Genomic DNA, 17,528 nt, shown 5'->3' on the forward strand with positions numbered 1-17,528 from the left:
TTTGTCCTGCCTGGTTCCATTATGGTTTTCTCTTGTATGTCATTTTGCCATTGTGCACTGTAATGACATCGTCATTTTCTTCCCTTTTCCCATCAAGTCATTCTGCCAGCAGGGCTCAGTGTCTGAGCTCCTGCTCTCGCTGCTTTCTTCCTGGAAAATCTCTGTCCGCCGCCGGCCTGCTGTCGCATATGTAAAATCTGATCCTGTTTCCGCTGTCACTGTATGTGTTCTTGTTGCATGTTCCTTGCCACAGTAGTTCTGTTTTCTTTGCCATGAATGCATTGGGGCGATGATTACAGTAGAGAAAAGCAGGACTGGATTTTGAGAAATAATGGATAGCAAACATAAAATTTTGCTGACCACAGTAGAGCATTTTTTTTTTCACAGTAGAGCATTTTTATAGCATTCCTTGTCATGTCATTGTATTTGGTTACTATAACTTATTTGGTTGGTTATTTATATCTTGGCTTATAACTCATTATCTAGCAAGCGTGTCATGATGACAAGTTAAACTATATTTAATTTTTATCATTTTGTTAAATGTATCCATTTAAGTTTTATAACTTTCGAAATATATCAGATTTGCTCAGAAAGTTATCTGTGCCCATCATAGCTTTGTAATTTAATTGCAGTGATTTTTAAATTACAATGTGAATTAATTTTAATGTTTCTTGAATGACAAAAGGTATGAAGAAGGCAGAGGCTCTGTGGAATTGTTAAAATTTGTTTTGTGATTTTTTTAATTGTTCCACTATTTCCATGAAATAGTGTGAATTTTGTTTTGATTCCACTAGTAAATCCCATATAATACCTTGAGTTTTGTTTAGTTATGTCACCTATAGTATTTAAGACCAACTGAAAAGACGTAGTAAAAGGGAACAGATGAAGTTGAAGCATTTATTAAAAGTGAAATTACAAATGTTGTCATTGATGTTACGAATAGTGAGTAAGTTATCACAAGATTGGTGGGTAAGATTCATTTCCAGTGACAAATAGAATTTGATAATATTTTAGCAAGTGAGAGTTTCTATAACAAATCTTTATGAACTTGAAGATTACAATTCATCAGCCTGTAAGGATTTTTTAAACCCCCAAATCCTACAGTAACATAGGAATGCTATTTTCTATTCTTAGTTAATAGATGAGACAGAAATTTAAGTTAATGATGGCAATATATAGAGTAGGTCTATATTTAACATACATTTTTCTGCTGCTTACTAACCTTTTCCTCATCTGGTTAACAAAATATAATAGCCAACTAAATGCTGCTTCTTCTCAAACCACCCATGTCCACTGTCTTCCTGATCTGTTCACCGTTCCTCTTTCAATTGCTGAGGCTTTAGAGCATCTGGCTCCAGCTTTTATTTCCAACAAAGGCTGAATAAAAGAACATGGGGCTCAGGATTTTGTCTTTACAAGTTATTGTTAGTTGTTGACAACATAAAGAGTCGATAAGGAAATAACCTTTGAAAGTACAGAATCAGGTTTAGAGAATGTTTTTTCAGTGGAAAAGAACTTGGTTATCTGCCAGATGTTATTTATATGTATATAAGAATAGACCTTTTGAACATGTCATTTTACATAATTATGGATAGTTTAGAATGAATTCCAAAAAATAGAATTGCTCAGCCACAGTATACATGAGTTTATAAATTTGAAAATATAGCATTAGCAATTTTTCCTCTCCAGGAATTCTGGTTTATAGCCCACTTGCAAATGAGGGCCTATTACTCTCTAGCCTCACCAATGTAATTTTTCATCAAACTTTTTGATGTTGTTTTTATACTAATGGGTGAAAAAAGATTTTAGCGTGGCTTTACTTTGTATTTTCCTTATAATGATGGAGGTTGAGCCATTTTGTTTCCTTTTCAGTGAACTATATGTAATCATGTCTTACAAACATTTTTCAAGTAGGAATTGTTATTTTATGATATAAAAAGAGAAGAATTTGAGGTAACCCTCTGTTTTGTTTATTGTTAATAATACAAAATTGGTCTTAATTCTTCTTGGATACATGGATGTACATGAATATAACAAAGGTTTTTCCTTTTTTTCCGAAACAAAGTTTGGGAGTAATCAGTCCAAACCAGAGTTCACGGTGGACCTTAAGGGAGCGACCATTGAGATGGCTTCAAAGGATAAATCCAGCAAAAAGAATGTATTTGAGGTAATAAATTATTGTCTAAGTATAATCCTCATTCTTAACCATAGTAATTTTATGTTCTGTTTGAGTTATTGGGGAAATTGTCTTTCAGTGTGACTAGTTAAGGCAGAGTTAGTTATTAAGTCAGTTTGTATTTGACTTTTAAGTCAAAAAAGCTGGTGTAAAGATCTAGCTTCATTTGCGTGAGTGATTAGATCTCAGACTTTATATTACAAGCCTTTGTTCCAAGTCTTGCATTTCCCCAACAACAATAAAAGGTGTGGTTCCCTTTACCCGCAAAATGCAATATTAAAAAGTAAGTTAAAGCCTTCCTAGTGTCACAAAAAGCTCCCCACAGTAACACATACTTATTGCTGCCTAACAGACCACCCCAAACTCAGTAGCCCAAGAAAAGACGCACGTTGTTTGCTCACTTTGGCCTGCACAGAGCCGAGTGATGGTTCTGATGCCCGGAGCTGAATGGTGGTGCTGACCTCAACCGGGTCTGGTCACCAGACTTCAGTCGTCCAGCAGCTTGCGTGGGGCTGAACAGCCGAGTTCCCCTGTCCGGGCTCGGTGCTCGCTGCTCGCTGCTCGCTGCTGGCCGGGCTGCTCCTCACTGGCTCTCTCCTTGTTCAGTGGAGCGACTCTGGGCTTCTTCACGTTCAGGGTTCCCAGAGGGCCAGAGTGGGAGCCCCAGGGCTTCTTGAGATCTGGATGAAGAGTCAAACACCAGTGTGTCCTGCGTCTTAAAGCGAGCCAGGCGGCTGGCCAAAACTTCAGGGTCCACCTGCTGGTGGAGGAGCCATGGTCACACTGCGTGTGTGAAGAGCAGGGGGTGTTCAGACCAGCTTTGCAAATAGCCTTTCTTTAGAGCCTCCTGTCTCAGGCCTTTCCTCCTGTTGTTCAGGGGGATTGGAAGAGTTGACATTTCCCAAGTGGAACCTAAGTTTCTGTCCTGTTGATTTTTACTCCTGATGAATCTACCTTCAGTATCAAGGGCTGCTAGTCTCTGCTTGTCAAATGTTTCCTCTCTTCCAAGACTCAGGAGAAACCACAATAGAGATGTTGCAAGTTTATGCATTTAAAATAGCACTTGTTTTCCTGTAGCTAGAGTTAACATCTTCTGTAAATTATTTCCCCACTAGATTATCCAAAAAGAAGAAAAATTTTTCAAGCAGAGACTACTTTTTTTCTTATTTTTATTTTTTTTAGCATGTATCAAAAACTTTTATTTCATTCATTTTTTAAAAAATTTAAATTATTTATTTTAATTGGAGGCTAATTACTTTACAGTAGTGGTTTTTGCCGTACATTCACATGAATCAGCCATAGGTGTGCATGTGGCCCCCATCCTGAGCCCCCCTGCCACCTCCCTCCCCATCTTATCCCTCAGGGTCGTCCCAGTGCACTGGCCCTGAGTGCCCTGTCTCAGGCATCAAACCTGGACTAGCGATCTGTTTCACATATGGTAGTTTACATGTTTCAATGCTATTCTATTTTTAAGTGAGAACCTCTAGCAGAACAGAGTATCTTACATGTGGTGAATATTCACTATTGATTGGTTGCTTGGCCTGCTCTCTAGGAAGAAATTCAGGGAAGGAAGTCACTGTTTCCTGAGGTAGCCTTGTTTCATTCCAGAATGAAGAGGGTCCCATGGCCAAATAAATTTGGGAAATAGTGTGTATTTTATTCCTCTGTTAGAAAACCAGAGTGCACCCTGGAGTAACAAAACTCCAAGAAGTCTGAAAGGATAGAGTCTTATTCAAATCTCCTCAGTCCAGTATTTTCTAAATTAACATCACATAATGAATCCTTTGCTTATTTTTTGAGGGATACCTTTTAAAACATTATTACAGGAGGAATATATCTCAGAATGTCGTTTGAGAAGCATTACCATATGTTCCTCTGGGAAAAAAGGAAATCAAACATTCACCAGCCAGAAAATAGAAGGAATGCTCTCTATGGCTAATTAAAAATCCTTCTTCAGTTGAACCAAGGATGTCATATGTAAATTTATTATCACATTCATATGGAATCATACATAGTATCCTTACTTTAGTTAGTTCATGGTATGATAGCTCAGTAATGTTTCTGTCTGAAGGGGATGTGAAAATTATTGTCTGTGCCCTCTCTCTGTACTAAGTCATTATATTTTCATACTAAGTAGGAAATATTGAAAGTCCAACCCTTCTTTATTCTCTGTCTACATTTATTTCTTTTAACCAGAGAGAAAAAATTTCTCAAGTTTATTTAAAACTATCATAGGTTTTATTTCTTTACAAATTATATTTCAATTCTCATTTAAAATGCATAGCCTAGATACTTGAACTTGTTTTTAATGATGACATATATAAGATTTCAGCAGGTTTTGTGGTGTTTGTATGATAGTTTGGTATCCTAAATTATTAGCTTTTCATTGAGAATCTATTGTGAGAAAAACATCATGTTTTGTAAAATAATTCAGTATTATTTTATACTAAAATAAAGGATAATGGCATCACTGTGGAATCTGTGATCTTACATCACCATTAATATAATATATGGCATCTCATCTTCTGCTGGTGGTTTAGTAGACTGAATTAAATCCATTTACTTGATTGAAAGCACTCATATATATATATATGTATATTTTTTCCGTCTTTAAAGCTGAAAACCCGTCAAGGAACCGAATTGCTGATTCAGTCTGACAATGACACTGTTATCAATGATTGGTTTAAAGTTCTCAGTAGTACAATCAGTAATCAGGTATGTGTTTGACTTAGGGTTTTTTGTTTTTTTTTTTTTACCTTAGAGCTGTTTAATCTTTCTTCCCTTTTTTTGGCTATTTATTGTATATCTAGTTTCCAATTTATGTGTGAAAAAATACTTTTTGAAAATGCATATTTGATAGTGATCAGTTTAGCAATTCCTACTGCCTGATGGGGCTTCCCCGTTGGCTCAGCGGTAAAGAATCCGTTTGCAGTGCAGGAGACATAAGAGATGCGGGTTCGATTGCTGGGTCAGGAAGCTCCCCTGGAGGAGGGCATGGCAACCTGCTCCAGTGTTCTTGGCGGGAAATCCTGTGGACAGAGGAACCTGACGGGCTGCAGTCCATGGGGTTGCAAAGAGTTGGACATGACTGAGCCATGAGCCCACTAGAGGCTGATGAGTGATTTAACATACGCATTTTTAGGATGTTTGCCACCAGTAGATTTCACGTAACTCTCACATGAGGCATTGGTTCAAAAAGAAATTAGCTCCAGAGGCAGGGCCAGCCATTATGCCTAGTCCACTCTGTTGTCGTCTTGTCATCAGCTGGATGTGCTGGAACTCACACCGTTTGGTGGAAACTGGTACTGAGCAAATTGGTGAGATGAATGAAGCTGTCGTCTGGTCATTCGCACTTTGTCTTTCCTAGAAACTTTTCTACTTACAGTACCCTTGTGTTCCTGGTAAATTTCTTCTCGTATGTATTATACCCAAAAGAACTTCATATTTATATTCTGAAGCTGAGTTGGTAAGAGCAGTAATAAACAACTTGAAGCTGCACTTTCTTAGACTGTATTCCTGCCCCCTCAGCATATGGGGACATGGCTCCTGATTAAGGATCATGTGTCAGTGACAGAAATGAAAGGAAAGCAGATACTTAGGAGTATAATGATTTTAAACTAAATGGAGACAGAAGAATGTTGGGGAATTACTGGCTTTAGGAGAGACTGAGATGTCTCTCAGAGACTTTGTAGGTAATGCTTCATTATTAACAAGGTTTGTGATCATATCCAAGTGTTCTCTTTCTGTGGGTCTCAGTTTTTCTACTGAAAAAAAAAAAAAAATAGATTGGACTGGATTGTCTCCAAGTATCCTTTTATGCTCCCAGATTTTGTGATTCACTTAATTTAGAACACCCAGATTTGCAACCTGAATTTTTTTTTTAACTCTTCCACCTCCAGCTTTTATTCTTCAAGTAAATTATTCACCAGTCTAGCTGTGAATTCTTCCTTTGCAGTCTGTAATACTGTATGAAATTTCTGAACCTTGTCCCTTTTCGTTTATTTCTGAAACCATGGACAGGTCTTTAAATGTTTATACTAAGAGTAACCCCCTGAACAGTTTTCGTTATTTCATCTCACACCATCCCACACCAATCCATTCTTAAAGCCACTACAGTATGAAACTTCCTAAGTCACTTTTATAATCCTCTCCTGCTCAGAAACCTGATATGATTCGTATTAAAGTTCAACAGCCTGAGCCCAGTCTATCTGTCCAGATATACCTTTTACTCTACCCAGAATGGGCTTTCAGCTCTAGTCACAGCAATCCATTCACTATCCTTTGAAAGCAAGGATGCTGCTGTTCATTTACCAGACATGTGAGTGTCTTATACCCTGGGATGTAGCCTCATGCCGCCAGACGCATAGAGCTTACAGTCAAAGGCAGAAAATTACTGAAGACAGACAGCTGAACAGTTAATATAGTGAATGTATAAAGATTCCGATTTTGTAGAGGCTAACACTAGTGGAGGGATCAAGGGAGGCCTTGCAGAGAAAGCTGTTTTTTAAATTAAGGCATCCAGGTTCAAGGAATAAGCCAGCTGAAAAGGGAGGACTATATTTTTGACTATAAAAATTTTAAATGTATACTGTTTGCAGAGTAACAAAAGATACTGAAGGCAAGAGATGGGCAAAACTTCTTCAGGGAAAAATACAAAACTTCACTGAGAGACATTGACACATCTTAATTAAATGAGAAGTATATCGTGCTCATGGATTGAAAGATTCAGTTATATAAAGATATAATATTCTTCCAAATGATCTATAAATGTTTAGGTTTGAGGTATTTGGATCTCCTTCAGAATCCCAGTAGGTTTTCTGGTAGAACTTGACAAGCTTGTTCTCAAATTCATTTAGAAATGCAAAGGGCTAAGGATATGCAAGACACCCTTGAAGAAGACTTGCTGTTTCGTTCATCAGGCCCTGATAAAGCTACCTGTCCATAACGGGACAGATACACAGACCCGCGGAACAGAATAAAGAACCTGGAGACAGACCCACATACCTTTGGACAGTGTGTCAGGACAGGGCATGTGCTGGGTCAGCTGGAGGTCCAAGGAGAAGTCGGAGATTTTGCTTATTCTGTGCACAAAAATAAATTCTTGGTGGAGTGAAAGGCAGAGCAGTGTTTTCAGCTTTGAGAATTCAGTCTGCTTTTTAACTGTAAAAGTGACATTGTGAGTGAAGTCACTCAGTCGTGTCCGACTCTTTGCGACCCCATGGACCATAACCTACCAGGCTCCTCTGTCCATGGGGTTTTCCAGGCAAGAGTACTGGAGTGGGTTGCCATTTCCTTCTCCAGGGGATCTTCCCGACCCAGCAATCAAACCCGGGTCTCCCACGTTGCAGGCAAACGCTTTACCGTCTGAGCCACCAGGGAAGCCCCGTTAGGCTTAAATCAGTTCTAGGACTTCTTTCAATTCCTGACATCCATGGGCCTGGCAGTAATGATGAACTGTTGACACAAGGTGCAGTTTTAAAAGACTGTTGCTATGAAACAGTTAAGGTGCCCCTGCAGGTCAGCTTTGTCTGTCCTGTTGTCAACAATGTAGCCTCATCCTGATTTGTCACCACAGGTTATAGCCTGACCTTCTAACAGTTATTACTGTCACTTGATCAAATGATTATTACTGTCCCTTGAGGCAAGATAGTGTCACTATTGGTACAAACCCATTATCCTTGTGAATTATCAGTAATTTTTTTCTTTATTGAAATTCAGAATTAATGCCATCAATGGAGGAGAAAAAGAGTATTTTTTATAATATTTATCAAATATCTAAATCATGGCTTCTGTATACTAATTCATTCCTTAAAGTCATTTGGAAGAATTGATCACTGGTCATTCTGAAAATTGCATCTAAAGTAATCGTAAAAGTAATACGTGTTTGGAAAATCTCTACCCAACAGACAGTAGAACCCGATGAAGCAATTGAAGAGGAGATACCAGATTCACCAGGAATAGAAAAGCACGATAAAGAAAAGGACCAGAAGGAGCCGAAGAAATTGCGTTGTAAGTTTTTCTTTCCCAGTTTTGCTAGTGGTTTGAGTGAGCTTATTATTCTCTTAGCTCTTCAAAGTTTTAAAGTAAATCTGTAAATGCTGAGTAGAATCACCACTGTTACAAGAGTTGTAAGATTCAGTAGTCACAGCCTCAGTATTTCAGTGTTCTCTGTCTTCATTTACTCACTGTAATTTTTCACCCTAATCGTATGCACCCCGATGGCACCATATATTGCATTCTTTTTAAGAGAAAAAAAAAAGGACACAACAGAATGCAGTTATGTTGAGGTCTCTAGGAAGCTGAATTTTATGAACTGAAAAATGGATAATTACTGTTTAAGATCCTTACACATTGAGAAGTCAAAAGTTAGGGGATATGTACCGTAGTTCCAAACCGAACACCAGGCAGCCGCCTCTGACTCACAGATGTCTGTGCAGGTAGCTGCATGAATTTAACCTCCAGACGACATACAGGGCCAGAGTGAGCCAGCAGTGTTAGGGATTGGATTTTCTAAAGCAGGCCTCTTGTAAATTGCATAGTTTAAATAGGCCATTAGCCATGATTCTGAACTTTGTTAAATCTATTTGAACAAATCCACATTTAACTCAGAACTTTTTGGTCTTCACAGGAACTGAAGGAGTAGAAAAATCAGTTCATTTGTTCTCTCGCATTCTAATTGTTCAGGCCTATTACTGACACTGTCACTGTGTAACAGTGTAAACACATGAAAATTTTATTGTTTTAATTCATTCCTCACATTGTTTGTGCTCTCAACTTTCTTCACATATGGTTATTTTCAAGAAATTTACTTTTCAAATTTGTGTTATGGTAATCAAAAAAGAAATCAGGACTACAAGAAATGTAGACCATTTTCCAGGTGATCCCATCCTTAGGTCAGGGTAGGGATACTTATGATGAGTCTGAGTTCAGCTTGAAGCACAAATACTGGTGATGGATATGTGTGCATATGTGTGTGTACATATGAGTACATCTTAATATATATGTATACATATACAATCCCCAGCTCCCAGTTCAGTAAGGATAGGGAAGGGTGGAGGTTTTGTTTATGTTTTATAGGATGGTTTCTTTACTTTTTGCTCTTCATTTTATGCTCTAAAACTGGGGGATAGTCTAAGATTATACATAGTATCATTTATTAAATAATGAGTATATAATAGAATAACTTACAAATGTCATGGCACACATTCTAAAGAAGGCACTGTTTGTGGTCAGTGTTTAGTGATAGAAATGGAATGTTTTGTGTGGTGTATTACTTTGAAATTGGGTCTGTGTTAATTTAATTCTTCATAAGAGTTACTCTTAAACCATATTAAAGTTAGAATAATTGATTTACTGTAATTTTTATGTATGAGATTAATATATTTTGAATGCTAGGTGGAAAAATTTTTATCAAAAAAGCCTTTATCTTATGAAATGCTTAATATCTATCTGTCTTAAGCCACAAAAATATCTAGCATAGATTCTTCAGAACAGAAGAAAACCAAGAAAAACTTGAAGAAGTTTCTTACACGACGCCCCACTTTGCAAGCTGTTCGTGAAAAAGGTTATATTAAAGGTAGGTAGAAGTGATGTTTATAGCAATGAACTTTGGCCAGAATCAGAAATAAGACATTTTACATTTATAGCTGAGTAATTTCAAAACAGTAAAAATGTTTTCATTCCTTATTCATTAAGTTATCAGTTCAGTGATTACAATAAATTTGAGTAATTAAAATTAATTTTTAAATGCATGTGAGTTTAAAGCATTGAACAGATATAAATACCAAATTCAGTTTTTAGAAACCCTGCACCAGAGGAACTACACAGATGTGATGGGTTGGGTGGCAAACTTTCAGAATGACAATAAAGATTTTTAGTTTTGAGTTGCACAGATCAGAAGAAATATTGAATAGTCACTAACAGTAGAAAAAATGAAGAAAGATAATGAACAATTTTATTCTTGATTGTTTGCCTCCAGTTCTCATTTAAGGTAATTACAAAATTAGTATAAAGTGTTTTTTCCTAAATAATTTTTATATTTTTTTCAAGTGTAAGAGTCACAATTCACTAATAAGATCTTTTAATATTCTTTAAAATTACATGTTCTGTGTATATACCTTTAATTCTTAAAAGTGTGTTTCATTTCAAAGGTAAAATTTTCTAATACACTCAAAAGACATTTGTTCATCAGTAAAAAATATAATAAAAGGTAGCATAATATGTATATTATGCCTGTCTTTTGTGAAGATTCTAACAAAGACTGTTGTTGGGACATCTGTTTGCAAAGCATCTAAACTAAAATATACAAATAAGTTTCAGTAAACACTACTGTGTGTAAAATGGATAACTAAAGAGAAACTACTGTATAGCACAGGGAACTCTACTCAATGCTCTATAGTGGCCTATAGGGGAAAATAATTTTAAAAAGAGTGAATATATGTATGTGTAACTGTGTCATTTTGCTGTACGCCTGAAATTAACACAACCTTGTAAATCAACTACAGTCCAGTGAAAATGTTTAAAAGCAAAGCATTTGCCGGGGAATAAAAGAAACTTCTATAAAGATGAGATACAGACAAGATAATTTAAAATAGTGATGAGTTCCACGAAGAATTGAACACAGTGATAAAATAGAGTGACTAGAATTGGGTTACCTTAGGTAGCACAGTCAGAGGGTTTTTTTTCCCCTAACATTTATTTATTTGGCTGCACTGGGACTTAGTGGCACACGGGATCTTCAGTTGCAATATGTGAACTCTTAGCTGCAGCATGGCAAGTTTTAGTTGCAGTATGTGTGATCTAGTTCCCCAGCCAGGGATTGAACTTGGGCCCCCTGCGTTGGAAGCATAGAGTCTTAGCCACTGGATCACCAGGAAAGTCCCAAAGAAGGTTCTTCTAAGGAGGTGACATATTAGCTGAGACCAGAAGTGATGAGAAGGAGCTCCATTTAGGAGGGAAGATTGATCCTGTCCTCCGCACAGGATGAGAAAGTAAGAAGGGAGCCAGGGACTTCCCTGATGGTCCAGTTCCTAGGACTTTGTGCTTTCAGCTGCCAAGTGCAGGGTCAGTCCCTCGTCAGGGAACCAAGATCCTGCAAGCTGCGAGGTGTGGCCACCAAAAACAAGAGCAGAGGAGCCAGGCAGGAGTGAGGGAATGTGTTCTTGGGACTTCATGAAGAAGGAAAACTGTGTTTGTGAAATACAATCGGAAGCAGTCATCAAAGTACAGATCAGACACGCATGTGTCGTGGTGAAGTGCACACTTGCAAGGATACCTCCTGTTGTGCTCACAGTGGTTTAGCCACTTTGTGAACTGTTATTTCTTAAAATCTCTTCCAGATCAGGTATTTGGAGCCAATCTTTCTAATCTGTGTCAGAGAGAGAATAGCACAGTGCCAAAATTTGTGAAGTTATGCATTGAGCATGTCGAGCAATATGGTAAGAAAAAAAATTTTTTTTAAATGTTAAGCACACCAGCCCACTGTTTTGCCATTAAAACCCCTAGGATTTTTTATTCTGAGTTTTGCAACCAGAAGTTCTTTTTAGTTGTAAGTTGTCAAGAAAAGCATCTGTTTTGCAAAAAAGAAAAAACTTACTCTTTTGTACTGTTTCAAATTAAGACCTTTGCAGTCATCTGCTGATTGTTCAGTACTTAGGGTTGATTAAGGATATGGTATTCCTTGAGGACATTTGGAGTTGACATTTGCTTAAAATGAAAGTGGTGATTGTGAAACTGTGTTTATTAAGAAATGATTGGACAGTATTGGAGTTGGTGTTTACTTACCAAGAGAAAGTTTCTTCTGTTTATAATAAAAATGAGATGACCTTCCAAAACCGCTAAGTCAACTATAAAGTGTCCAAGTAGACAAATCCTCTTTATATCATTTCTTGTAAAAGAAGACTTAAATTAATTTCTATTTTGGTCAATTTTAGCATGTTATTTATTAGTGTTATTTATACTAGCTTTTAAAATAGCAGTATCTTGACTGCAGTCACATTAACTTACATCAGTATGTCATCCAAAAAATCTTGTGTAATGAAAATGTTTGCATAAAATGTAATTACTGCTGCTTACGGATCTCTTTTCTGATCTTTATCAGCCTGACAATAGAGAAGCCATGGTCCTTACTTTACTGGAAGTTAAGTGATTAATAAGCACATTAGATAATGTTAATATGTGCATCATCATTTATTGAATATTTGAACTTCGGGGGATTTCATTGTGTGAATTTCAAATGATTCTATTCCACATAATAAAAGAAATTAATAGCTATCTCAAATTATCAGTTCTTCTTAGAGAACCATCATTTTAGTTGCTGGCTTGTATTAAGTTTATTGGGCTTCCCTGGTGGCTCAGTTGGTAAAGAATCTGCCTGCGGTGCAGGAGACCCAGGTTTGATTCCTGGGTCGGGAAGATCCCCTGGAGAAGGGAGTGGCTACCCACTCCAGTGTTCTTGCCTGGAGAATTCCATGGACAGAGGAGCCTCGTGGGTTACAGTCCATGGAAGTCACAAACAGTAGGACACGACTAAGCGAGTAACACTTTCACTTCATATTAAGTTTATTATAAACACTGACTGTTGAGAGTCCCTTGGATTGCAAGGAGGTCAAACCAGTCAGTCCTAAAGGAAATCAACCCTAAATATTCATTGGAAGGACTAATGTTGAAGCTCCAATACTTTGACCACCTGATGCGAAGAGCTACTTGTTGGAAAAGACCATAATTGCTGGGAAAGGTTGAGGGCAGTAGAAGAGGAACGCAGCAGAGGATGAGGTGGTTAGATAGCATCACCGACTCAATGGACATGAATTTGGGCAAATTCTGGGAGACAGTGAAGGACAGGGAAGGCTGGTGTGTTGCAGTCCAAGGGGTCATAAAGAGCTGGACTCGACTTAGCAACTGAAGAACAACAGTAATTTGACAAATATTTTTCAGAGGGTGCCTTAATATGTACATTTACACTATCAAATGACATACAAAGAAATGGGTAGGCTGATTTTTTCTACCAGTTTTCTTTACTGTTTGATTTATCCTCAAGTGTTTGCTGAAGTTTATCATAAATTGTTAGTATTTCAAGGTTGAGATGATTTCTGTGAGGCGATCCACAGTCTGCTTGATAAAGTAGATTTGTTGCTGTTTACCAAACAATTGAGAGTGAATCTCCACCCGTTTCCCTGCCAAGTAGCTATAAAAAGCCATTGAGAGGAAAAGAGAAATTTTATTTTAGGCTAAATGTTAATAAATAAGAATTCTAAGACGTGAAAGCATCTGTAGATGAGGCCCACAAGAACGTCAATCTTGAATTATTGTCATTTGTCTCTTAGGGCTGGATGTTGATGGGATTTACAGAGTTAGTGGCAACCTTGCAGTGATCCAGAAGCTGAGGTTTGCAGTCAATCACGGTGAGGTCGTATTCCCTGTTGTTATATACAGAAGAATCACTCATACTGTTAGAATTGGTTTAAGATAATTTCCAAGAATTTCCTATTCCTTCTGTTTTGCAGATGAGAAATTGGACTTGAAGGATAGTAAATGGGAAGATATTCATGTCATCACTGGAGCCCTCAAAATGTTTTTTCGAGAATTACCGGAACCTCTCTTTACATTTAATCATTTTAATGATTTTGTTAATGCAATTAGTAAGTAATGTAGTTGCATTCAATTCCCCGCCCCAGGTATTGAAAACCCTCTGTTCATACAGATTAAGCTACTGCAATTCCTTTTGATCTTGCTTGAAACAAGTTTTTTTCAAAGAATCGCTTCAGTCCAGAAATTTTAAATGCGACCACCAGGTGTCACTGTGTATCACCAAATACCAGCTTCCAAAACCCTGCCACCGCTTTCAGTTTCATGCAGACTCTCCATTCGTTGTCTTTTTTCAGAACAAGAACCACGACAGCGTGTCTCTGCTGTGAAGGACCTGATCAAACAGTTGCCAAAGCCAAATCAGGACACAATGCAGATTCTGTTCAGACATCTCAAAAGGTAAGAATCTCACGGCAGGAGAGAAGGAGTAACTGGGGAAAAAGGTCAGAGAAGTGCACAGGTATGATATGTGGTGTGGGACCCTCAGGGCCAGGCGACCAGACCCAGGTTCAGAGCCCAGCTGTGCTGTTCCACTGTCTTTGTAACATAAGAAAGATAATGTCTCTGAGCCCCAGTTCCTCGTAGGTAACATGGTTTGGTATAAAGAATACATTAAGGTCAATTTTATATGTGAAACTTTTATTAATATATAATGCCTAGCATATAGTAAGTGTTCAGAAATAGTTGCTCAAGTTAATTATTATGGAGATGAGACTGGTTATTAAGTGAGGAATATTCAGTTACCTTAAAGTCAGGGTAATTAGGTCTAAATTACCATATAGCTACTGTGAAACTTCTGATAGGAAGGATACCAGTTTATTAAAATAAGGGATCATAGCATGAAATTTTTTTTTTTAAATAGCATAAAATGAGTAAAATTCAAAGTTTATTCTCTGTGCTCTAATGATATTTCCCCGTCACTTTAGTGGGGGAATCATTGTTATCTGAATTATAGCAGGTGTTCAATTATACCTGTCACCTAAGTTTATCCAAAAGAAAACCTTCCATATTATTCAGACTGAATTCTGTTTGGTTAAATAGTTTGTATTTACCTTAGGGAAACGAGCATTATTTTTCTTTGCTGAGTGCAAACTGTTTATAACACTGAAGAATTTCCCTGATTTTTAAATTTTCTTTTTTAACAATTTTGTTTTCCTCTTAGAGTTATAGAAAATGGAGAAAAAAACCGAATGACGTATCAGAGCATAGCGATTGTTTTTGGTCCCACTCTGCTCAAGCCAGAGAAGGAAACTGGTAACATAGCGGTCCATACTGTCTACCAGAATCAGATCGTAGAATTAATTCTTCTCGAGATAAATTCCATCTTTGGACGCTGACACTTACTGAAGACAACCTGTGGAATAGAAGCTGAATTTCATCAGATTCCAGATCCTTATACCTGACGTATCTTATGTTTGGACCAAGCAGTGACTCTTTGATTTTGCACTTTTCTGAGGGATCAGAAGGGAACGGAAGAGTCCAGATATGTGTTAGGCCCTCATATTTGCTGCTTTGTTGCAAGTTGATAAACCTGTGTGTACCTTTGAATTAATTTTATCCTGAATGTTTGCATTTCACACTCTGAATTTCAGTTAAAAAAAAAATCAAAACTTGCGATTCTAACCAGTCATATACACTGGATAATTTGGTAAGAATACATTTTTTTTTCTCCTTAAACTGGATAACGTAGAATTTCTTCTCATGATTTGATAGGTTCATTACTTGATAGAACAACGCTTACAATCAGTTATTTTGAAAACGCTCCTGGGCATTTAAAACAAAGTGAAGTATGTCTGTTTCGAAACCTGTGTGTTTCTTTTCCAGGGTTTCTGCATGCAGTGGCAGTCTGAGTGCTGGGACTCATTACAGCCCAGACACCAGGCCTTGATGAAGGCTGGCTGTCTTCACTGTGTAACACAGCAGCACACTAATAGTACTTAAAACACTGTGATATACTAGAGTTGAATTTAGCATAAGCCAGTTCAGGGTATTTTGGGGCTGTCTATACTACACTGACTTGTAGCTAACAATCCTAATTCTCTCTAGTGCCATATTGAGTTCTTGGTATGACCCTGTGGAGAAACCAACTTTCTTTGATGTAAGTTCAGGCTGAAGACTGTCCTTTAGCTCATGTATATAATTGTGTTGTATAGTCTCAGAGTACATTCTAACCCCTTGTTTCTAATCACGATACTGGTAATTTTTCTCCATGAATATTAGGTTTCCTCCAGAAACAGGCCGTTATTTGAGGAAGTTAACTGTGTGCACTTTTAGATTTTAATTACATTTACAGCAAATCACTGTAATGCAAATGGTACTGGAAAAATGCTGAATAGACTTGCTAAATGGTAAATGCACTACAAGAGGAACCTTTTAGATTATTTAATATGTACAGAATACATTAGAAAAAAATTTATTACAGAATTCTAACTCTGCAGTATGAATAGTGGAAACCCATATGTAAATTAGATAGAGGTCAGATCAGAAATGACATTGCTAAATCTGAGAATTTCTTTTTACATTACTAATGTAGATTGGTTTGTATAATAAAACAGGGTTTGGAAGGTTTTGTTACAGAGAGCATGGTCTGCTGAAGATTTTTTTAAAATGTATTTTTCTAGATTAACTGCTGTAAATGAAATGTCTAATCCGAATAAAGAAAACTATAAGAGGTTTAGAGATTTTTTTCTGTTGGAAATGTGCATTTTGGTTTTTAATTTTGTTTTGTTTTTGCATTTACTGGCACACTTTTATAATACCTCATTTAAAAAAAAATCAAGTGAATCCGATATTTCCTGTGGCAAATATGTCTCCCTCATTTCACACCTTTTCTGCTCCGCCCCCCCCCACTAGTGCCCTCCCCACCCCACCCGCGCCCCCACCCCCCCAACTCTGTTTCTTCATCAGTATTTGAAAGTGAATGATTTGTAACCAAGACTGTTTTTCTTAGGATCACATTTACAATTCACAGATTCGTTTTCTTGGGAACAAATATTTTTTGTATGACCTGCCTAAAAACCTGTCGCCTGAGTTTTGTGGTAAAAGTATTGTTTGTGGTTGTAATCTTATTAAATTGATAACAAACTAAGCTATTTGACAGCAGTGGGAAAGCAGATTGTCTTGGGCAGGGAGAAAAATCCCCCAGATGAGAATGTTTATATTTGCCTAAAGATGTCCATAACCATATACAGTATGCCCTAGGCCTGGCCTGTGTAGTGATTGTATGCCAGGAAAACAATTAGATGCAAATCAGTGATGTTCTTTCTCTTGGTAGTTACAACATATCAAAGAATAAAATTGTCCTGTGTTTCTTGTTTCAAAGTACACGTGTATGTGAAGTCTTAAATGTTTTAATAGTCCATGGCTAATCAGCTTATTGTAATATTGTATGTACAATGAGATCAATGTCTTGTGTTTTCATCCTCTGTGAATTAAAAATTCTCACTTCTTTTGTCATAACAAAACCAGTAATTTTTCCTGTCTTGACAGCTTGATTTTTAGTAGAAAATACATTAAAGGCTGAAATAAATTGTCAGTGAAATTTCATCTACTAATAGACTTTCCTTCAGAGTGTCATTAAAAAAAATAGTTGGAAATGGAAAGAAAAAAGTTTATTCAAGTATGTTGTTCTATTTCAATACAAGAAAACACTATTTAAATTTTACTGCCGTAAGAAATTTTGCCTTTTACTTTAGAAAAAGTTAATTTTAAAAAAAAGCATTGTTACCTTTTAGGTAGAGGCAAACCGATAGATTTTTTTTTTCTT

General features: G+C 37.0%; 1 protein-coding gene across 5 annotated transcripts in view; it reads left to right on the top strand.

Annotated features, from left to right (window-relative positions):
- ARHGAP12 (Rho GTPase activating protein 12) overlaps positions 1 to 17,312 on the top strand; it is a 116,196-nt gene extending 98,884 nt beyond the window's left edge. For all 5 annotated transcript variants that reach the window (XM_061126332.1, XM_061126333.1, XM_061126334.1 and 2 more), the window contains 9 exons: positions 2,066 to 2,167; positions 4,793 to 4,891; positions 8,083 to 8,185; positions 9,636 to 9,752; positions 11,515 to 11,613; positions 13,501 to 13,578; positions 13,681 to 13,815; positions 14,059 to 14,161; positions 14,925 to 17,312. In XM_061126332.1, the coding sequence (XP_060982315.1) occupies positions 2,066 to 2,167; positions 4,793 to 4,891; positions 8,083 to 8,185; positions 9,636 to 9,752; positions 11,515 to 11,613; positions 13,501 to 13,578; positions 13,681 to 13,815; positions 14,059 to 14,161; positions 14,925 to 15,099 (1,011 nt within the window). In that variant the 3' untranslated portion in view covers positions 15,100 to 17,312. The remainder of the gene's footprint in view (positions 1 to 2,065; positions 2,168 to 4,792; positions 4,892 to 8,082; positions 8,186 to 9,635; positions 9,753 to 11,514; positions 11,614 to 13,500; positions 13,579 to 13,680; positions 13,816 to 14,058; positions 14,162 to 14,924) is intronic.
- The last annotated feature ends 216 nt before the right edge of the window (positions 17,313 to 17,528 follow it).

Source organism: Dama dama, chromosome 23 (genome assembly GCF_033118175.1).
Source record: "Dama dama isolate Ldn47 chromosome 23, ASM3311817v1, whole genome shotgun sequence".
NCBI classification, from domain to species: domain Eukaryota; kingdom Metazoa; phylum Chordata; class Mammalia; order Artiodactyla; family Cervidae; genus Dama; species Dama dama.